We start from the raw sequence: 8,450 nt of genomic DNA, 5'->3' as shown, positions 1-8,450 counted from the left end.
TATATATATCATCATATATATATAAAGATGTTGAGTAAAAAATATAACTTGGTTATTTTATTTTTGGCTGTAACTTGTTTGTGTGAAGCATGCCATAAAATCACAACATTTATATTGAAATACGTGAAGCATGAAATATATTTTGTGAAGCATGGCATAAAATCTTTACCTACACGCATGGCATTGAACATTTCTATATATACATAAGCATGGTGTGAAAAAAATGTTGCAAACTGAAATATCCTTGCTGATTTTTCTAATATATTTCTTGGCTCTAAACCCATTTTTTTAAAATTTCTTTTTTTTTTTTTATATTGCTGGAGCAGACAATACTCAGGAGTTCTGTATAAAAGGATATTAGTGTAGTTTACAAATGATAGTGTTATGCAGTTAATTGACTGGCTTTCTGACAGAAGAATAAGCCTTCAGGTTTTTGTTTGTTTGTTTTGTTTGTTAATTAATCAGAGGAGGAAGGACAGTCCAATGTCCTTTTTTTAGGGGCTCTGAGTCTGATGTGAAGGAAGAAGGGAGGGAGGAAGGAAGATATTTTCTGATAGGAGGCCTGGTGTCTTGAATACTTGCTACACCTGATAGGCTACTACATGAGTTCTTCCTAACAAATTTCACTCTCAAGGCTTAGATTTACCTGAGACTATGTCAAACAATATTTTCTCAAAATGACAAGTTGTGGGATAGAACCCAAAACACATGATTATGATGTGAACTTTCTTCCCACGTAACCACACTTCTGACCATACATATATACACATATATGCATGCATCATGCATGGTGAATTAATGTGGAACTTATGGCTCTTATACCTATCATTTGTGCCTAGGTGCATGAGGCTATATACCTACAAATTTAGACAAAAACCTAGAAATACTAGCTTTTTCAAAGAAAGAGCAAAAGAAACTGATGTGGATTCTCCAAATGCCATCTATCAGTGGCACAATTTGTAAAACATTCCAAAGATTCTCATCTGAGATTCTTTAGGTGAGTAAATGCACACACTTGGGTTTGTGTGTGAATCCACAGCTCAACCGGCATACCAGCTCAACCGGCATACCAGCTCAACCACATATTTACAAACACTGGGAACTTACCTGTCTCTGAAAGCTTTGTTACTTTGTTAGTAACTGGCTTGAACTCTCTTAAATAAAACTAAAAAAAGAAAAATCACTCACACACACATACACACACACACATGAGTTGTGTGTGTGTGTGTGTGTGTGTGTGTGAGCATGGAAAACATGTTAAATGATGATGATGATGATATATAATTTGTGTACCAAATTTCATGCAGAAGGCATTAGACTATCTGAGAAGACACTCATGTAAGATACCGAACACAATGGAAACTAACACAGAACTATGTGCTTCTGAACTGAACTTCTGGAACACTTTCATGCCTGCATTCATATTGTATAACTAACACAGGACTGATTAGTATCTATACAGCCCATTACAGTATTTCAGTACAATACCAGCTGTTATACCACTTTAATACTAGCAGCTACATGCTTCAATTACATAAGAATTTCTGAGTAGGGTGGGATGAGTCTTTAAAGATTCCAAGTATGTGTTTGATGATTCTGAAGTGGAAAAAGTATGTCGGATGAAAATTTCTATGCCATAATTCACATTACCCTGTAAAATTGGGTTTCGTAATTCTAGGGTTAAAGATGATAATGTTATATAAGGCTGTAATGTTATGCAATAAATTGTGTTAGACACTCGTATTCAGAGAGCAGTTCTCTAGAAAAGGGCACTGTTTAAAGGTTTCCAGCTAATCAACTTACTGTGCAACATTTAATGTACTGTACATATATATACACACACACATCTGTGTGTGTGTGTGTGTGCATGTGTGTTTATGAATATATATGCACACACATACAGGCATGGCTATTTGATAAGAAGTTTGCTTCCCAACCATATGGTCTCGGGTTCAGTCCCATTGTGTGGCAAGTATCTTCTACTATGGCCCCAGACCAATTAAAGCCTTGTGAGTGGATTTAGTTGACAGAAACTGATAGAAAGCTGTTGTGTGTGTGTGTGTGTGTGAATGTGAATGTGTCTGCCTTGACTTCATGTGATGATTATAAGCGAATGTCAATGTGGTTTCTTTTGTTTCCAGTCATCCATGATGCTGATGATGATGATGATTTTGTGTGTGAGTGTTAAGAATCCAGCCCATCAAATTGCAGTTAAATCAAACCACATAGACACAAAGTAGAAGAGAGATATTTATAGTTGATTATTTTAGTCAAGTCAAAATATTCAAAGCTACTGTCTCTAGTCTTTGATAAGGCAAGAGAATGTCATAGAGTCAGTTTCCTATTGAACATTTGGTGACTGTTTTCTCCAATGTGATATTTCATGATGTTGCTACATTTTCTGCATACACGTGCAGGTGCGTGAGATTTATATAAAAATTCGGAATAATGGACAATGTAATGACAGTTGCTTCTGATAGGATCTATGGAGGAGGTGCCTAAGGACTCTGCCTTCACAACCCTCCTAGGAAGGGTGCATGGCGAAAATGGATGCATGGGTTAGGAATAACTTAATGGAAGAAGGCAAGAAATACTACTAATGTTAACTAAGTATTGTGGGTTTTATAGCTACCTCACTGCCTAAGTTTTCTCTCATTATGCGAATAGATATTTGAATATCAATGACTTGTATGGGCACAGTATTTTGTTATGCAGCCATAATATACTATGAAGTATATTAAACGTTTTTATAAGTCAATACCGTGTTCTACTGTGTTAACAGTGCGCATTACATTTCTTGTTAAGGTTATCTCTACAGATATTCTATAGAAATTATAACCAGCACTGATTTTTGTTACATTTCATATCCGAGATATTTGAATGTTTTCAATTCATGTGTGTGTCTGAGTGAGTGAGTATGTACACATGATGATGTGGAGAATAATTTTAGCTAGTTAAGAATACCCAGACTTATATTTACTGCACATTTATTTTTTTCAATAGTACAGTTTATTATGGAATGTTAATAAACCCCAGTTGGCAACTGGATCATATAAGTGTAATGAAACTTTTAGACATAGTAATGTCTATTATGTCAAAGTAAACTGCACTATTATTAATAAATGAAAAGTGAATATAGCAGCTTTGAAATATGTTTAAATGGGCTAAAAGGCTTTTCCAAGATGTAATTCTCTTTTTCATTGCTAGCCAAAGCAGGTACAGCTTTACAGTATGTGTGTATTTCATCATCATAACTTAATGTCCATATTTCTTGCTCGTGTGAGTTGGATGACTTCACAGGAAATGATGGGTTCAAAGATTGCATTATGTTCCACTGTCTACTTCTGCATGCTTTTTTAATGACTGGATGCCCTTTTTAATGCCAGTCACTCTATTGTGTATACTGGATGCTTATATATGTGTGTGAGTGTGTGTGTGCACATGTGTGCATGTGCACACACTTAACATTCATTTGTGAACAGTACAATCCAAAATTTAAAAGAAGTGCAATACATTTCTCACTGGAAATCACATTGATTAGTGCAGCTATTACTCAAATGAAATATAAAGCCTTAGGTTATATATATCTATTTATCAGTTTTCAAATATATCAAACAGAAAACCTCTATTGGTTCTGCTTCAAAGAACTATTATATTCATCGTTTTAAAGCTTTTGCTACAAACTCAGTTTAAAGTCAAAATTTTGTCTGTTCTTTCCACCCTAAATTTCCTACAGGCCACTTTAAGTTCAAGCGACGTAGGACGAATTCATGTGGAGATGAGAACGAAACAATGTTTCAAAGGGAAGGTAAGAGTGCCAGTCTCATATCCTGCTGACTTCTACTCAGCTTTCAAAGGGGATCTAACTGCTTATTACTATGGTTCCTGTTTCTGTTCTCATATCACTTGCTAACCAAATTCTTACTGATCCACTAACTGACCATTCAATAATCTAGTGTTCTTTTCTTTTTTCTAATATCTCTCTCTACTTATTTGTTACAGTTTTCTTTCTTTTTACTACATCCACTTATTTTTTTTCCATTTTTTTTCTTTGTTATAACTATTTTATATCTTGCTGCTGTCTCCTTTTTACACTTCATTCTCCACAGTTCTTGTTATATCCTCACTTTTTCTTTCCCCAGTTCCCACTTCTTTCTTTCCTTCATTCTCTCATTTCTCCAATCCCTTCCCTCCCCCACGCATCCCGTGCCCTGTATCCAATGTGACACCTTTTCTTACAAACCCTATCCACAACAATTTTGAATATTGCTTGACTTCCCAAGTTATATTTATATAAATGAATGTTCTACCTTATATTACTACAGCCTGATGAGCTAAAAGATGAAACTGAGAGCTATCATTGTGTAATTTCAGCTTCAATTAAAGTTTGTGTGTTTGTGTTGTTTTACCTTTTACTTGTTTCAGTCATTGGACTGTGGTCATGTTGGCGCATCACCTTGAATGGTTTAGTTATAGAAGTACACTGCTTCTGTTGTTAAGAATTATCTTTTAATTAACCCACTGGCTGTTCATGACACCAATGCCTGATTAGGCCCTGTGGTTCTATGTATAGCAGAGACATTGCTGTTAACTCCAGCGGTTGAGTGTCTACCATTGACAAAGCCAAGGAGAGCCAAAATAAAATGATCGGGTAGTCTCGTCGGTGGAGATAGCAGGTGATTTATCTCCTGCTAGTGATGTAAATGAGTGCTTATATTCACCAAAAGGCCATTTGAGAGATTCTCTTATGGTAACTATCATAGTATTCTGTGTTTTAATACAACATCCAGTTAAGTGGGATAAATATTACCTTTTGGCACAAATACTGCTTCTGCCTCCAATAATTACACACACACACGCACACGCACACGCGCATGCAGTCAGGCATTTATCTTGGGAAGCACATCTACAAACAGTAGCTGTCTGAAATTGTGAGTGGGATATCCCCCTATGTTCCATATAAGCTGAAGATCCACTAATTACAATTGAAGATAATAGACATGTTTATAAACATGATGCAAGATTAGTCATCAAGGAATTGTTGAAACAGTTGTCAACAATTAAATAAAAATATTGCAAACTCTAACCTTCGTTATATATTATATATGTGTCTGTGCAGACATTGTTGTGTGGTTGAGAAGTTCGCTTCACAACCATAAGGTTTGGTGGTTCAGTCCCATTGTGTGACACCTTTTGGAGGAGTGTCTTTTACAATAGTCCTAGACTGGCCAAAATCTTGTGAGTGGATTTGGTAGATGGAAACTGAAAGAAGTCTTTTATGTGTGTATGTGTTTACATCTGCACTTCTCCAAAACTCGATGAGCTAGAAATAGTGATGTTGTTGCTATACTTGACAACAAATCATCAGTTAGGTTTTGTACTTCCAAGACTTATGGAATGAGATTCCTTACTTGAAAATAGGCAAGGCTTAGCAACAGGAAGGGCATCTGTTTGTAAAACGATACCTTAGTATCATAATCAGCTAAACCAATTATAGGTAACCTGTGGCTTGTTTGGTTATCTGAATGGCGCACCTAACAAAAAATTACCTTCAATTTTTTTTAGTAGTTTGTCTTATGATGAGCCATGTCTCATGCGGCCTGCTTCTTGTAAAAGGTTGCTTATGCCTGATGTAAGCCATGCTAGCATGGAAAATCAAATGTAAAATCAAACAAGCAAACAAACAAATGAATAAATAATGACTGTGTTTATGCGCATGCGCACATACACACACACATATATGCATACAGTCGTAAAAACTATGCCAAACAGACCTTACCAGAGCTGGTGCTACATAAAAAGCACTCTGTAATGCGGTTGATATGAAGCATGCCAAAACAGATAGTGGGGCTTGGTGCAGTCCTCTGGCTTGCCAACTTCTCTTGAACCTGTTGAACCCATTCCAGCATGGAAGACAGATGCAAAATGATGATAATGATGACATATATGAAACATATTTAGTGTTACTAAGAATGAAATACTATGTGTTGAGTACTTTCTTGAATAATAGACTTCCTTTCATAACTATTGAATACCCTGCCTACACACACACACGTTCTAGAGTAAAAGTGTGAGAAACGCTACAGAGTATATGCATAATTAGATTTTATTTATCCTTTTAGAGTTCTTTGATGATTCCTCTTTGTGTGTGATTCTTCAAACCCCAAAATTTGTCACCTGTCACCTAAATTGCCACACGTAGTCTGTATAATGATAGAGTGAATTGGCCATTTTGAAAGCATGTTCACATGCACATGCACACACACACACACACACACACACACACACGCGCACACACAAGTGTGTATGTAGGTAGATTATACGGTATTTTATATGGCTGTGTAATTAAGAAGCTCTCTTTTCAACCACGTGGTTTCTAGTTCAGTCCAGCTGCATGACATGTTGGGCAAGTATCTTCTCTAAGAACCCCAAATCAACCAATGTCTTGTGCATGAATTTGGCAGATGGAAACTCTGGAAGCTCATTGTGTGTATGTATGACACCCCTCCTCACCACTTGACAACCAGTCTTGGTTTGTTTACTTCTCCAAACTTAGTCATTCAGCAAAAGTGACTGATAATAGATTAAGTACCAGACTTTCAAAGAGAAAAGATTTTAAAAAACCTAAGTACAGGGTTGATTTGTTTGACTACAAAACTCTTCAAAGTGGTGCCCCAACATGGCCACCATCCAATGATTGGAACAAATAAAAGAAAGATATCCCTGGCTATTAGCCTGGTGGTTTGGATTTGATTCCCAGTATGTAGTACATTATAATTATGAAGTACTAATGGCTATATAGTCGAGATGTCAAACTTTTGTTTCCATAATCAAGTCATATGTTACTTCAGTCATGTGTTTTGGCCCCATGGAGTAAGGCACCTAACTCTGCTTGCTCTAGTTTGTGCCAATAAGCACACATACATAAACATCCACTTACGACACTGTTGGCTGAACCACCATCCATTTTAATACCACTACCATTTACTTGGTCCTTGGGTGCTTTTAGCAAAGTTCTCTTTATTGTAAGCATTCACACCAGACCTCCTGTGGTCCCTTCCTTGCTCATGGTTTCTCTTATAGACATTGGCCTACAAAATGTTCAGTGGTGCTTGCAAATGTCATTGACACTACCCTCGTTGCTCTGACCAACTCATAAAAAAAAGCCTCAAAACCTAAAAATCAATTCCTTACTGCATGGCTGAATGGTTTACAGCAATAGCTAGAGGCGTCCATGTGTAAGACACTTGCTCCAAACAAATCAACTGTCCCACCCATAACATTATGAGAAAATCAATGTGGAACACTAAATATATGAGAAGTAGCTTTGCTTTTTTTTTTCAATTATTTTTGTCCTATATTTTTTCTCTCTTCTTTAATTAACAACCTGTCTAATAAACAATTAAGCAATCTCATTTTTTCATTATCACTTTGTTACAATTTTTTTTCTTTTTGTTTCTCTCTCTCTTTCATTCACATTCACAGATCATTTTCTCATTTTTTCAATCTCAAATTCTTTTTGTTTTTGTCTTCTTCCACTTTTCAGTGCACACACGTATAATCTCTTTCAGACTTCTTTTTGTTGCATGCTCTCAGTTTTCTCTTTTTCTCAACATCTCTCTCTCTCCCTATCTCTCTTGCTCTCTCTCTCTCTCTCTCTCCTGCTCTCTCTCCTCCCCCTCTCTCTCTGACATTTGGTATCATTAAATTCTCTAAATCAAAAACTACCAACAGCAACACAAGATTGTGTGATACAGTTATTGACATTATGTTTGTGTTGTTGATACAGCCGACAACAAACATAATACTCTATGGTTCAGTTGTTGACTGTAAAGTTTGTTTTTTATTACTTTTACTCCATGTACCAATGAGTTCAGAAAATGGGGAGTAGCAGAAGTATGAAGATGTCTGATCTTCTTCACTGATTTTCTCATGGCTGTATGTGTGTGTGTGTGAAAGAGAGGAGGTGGATGGGTAGTGCTGTTATTATTGTTGTCATCATGGTCATTGCTACCATTTTCATCATTGTCATCCTAATTACGAGCATCCTAATTATTGTCACTGCTGCTGCTGTTGTCAATGTCACTGTTGTTGCTTAATCCCAGATGAGTGCTGATTGAATAAATCTATGATCAAGGCAATCCAGAATTGACCATCCTACCTGTATTTCAGGCTGTGTATTTAGGACTCTGATATCCAGTGTGACCTTTTTTTCTTCTCTTTTTTGTTTTTTCAAGTTGCTACAGTATGATTTGAGGGAGGCTTGGTTTTTATTTATTGCATGTTGCTACAATTATTGTCATTGCTAATGTCATTCTTATTGTCATCATTATTGTGATTGTCATCACTGCCTTTTTTTTTTTTTTTTTACATTATTTACATTTGACGGATATTTGCCCCCATCTTGTTTTGTTGTTAACACGTTTTGGCCTTCATCAGGTGTCTTGGGG

General features: G+C 36.2%; 1 protein-coding gene across 4 annotated transcripts in view; it reads left to right on the top strand.

Moving 5' to 3' along the window:
* The window catches only part of LOC106875522 (phosphatidylinositol 4-kinase beta), a 122,638-nt gene that overhangs the window by 90,105 nt on the left and 24,083 nt on the right, over positions 1 to 8,450 (top strand). For 3 of the 4 annotated variants that reach the window (XM_014923712.2, XM_014923713.2, XM_014923716.2), the window contains one exon: positions 3,737 to 3,808. The exons of the other annotated variant lie outside the window; for it this stretch is intronic. In XM_014923712.2, coding sequence (XP_014779198.1) covers positions 3,737 to 3,808 — 72 coding nt within the window. The remainder of the gene's footprint in view (positions 1 to 3,736; positions 3,809 to 8,450) is intronic. 4 annotated transcript variants of the gene reach the window in all.

This window comes from Octopus bimaculoides, chromosome 4, assembly GCF_001194135.2.
Source record: "Octopus bimaculoides isolate UCB-OBI-ISO-001 chromosome 4, ASM119413v2, whole genome shotgun sequence".
NCBI classification, from domain to species: Eukaryota; Metazoa; Mollusca; class Cephalopoda; order Octopoda; family Octopodidae; genus Octopus; species Octopus bimaculoides.
The sequence above is the reverse complement of the archived record's forward strand: the minus strand, read 5'-3'. Positions and strand labels throughout refer to the sequence as shown.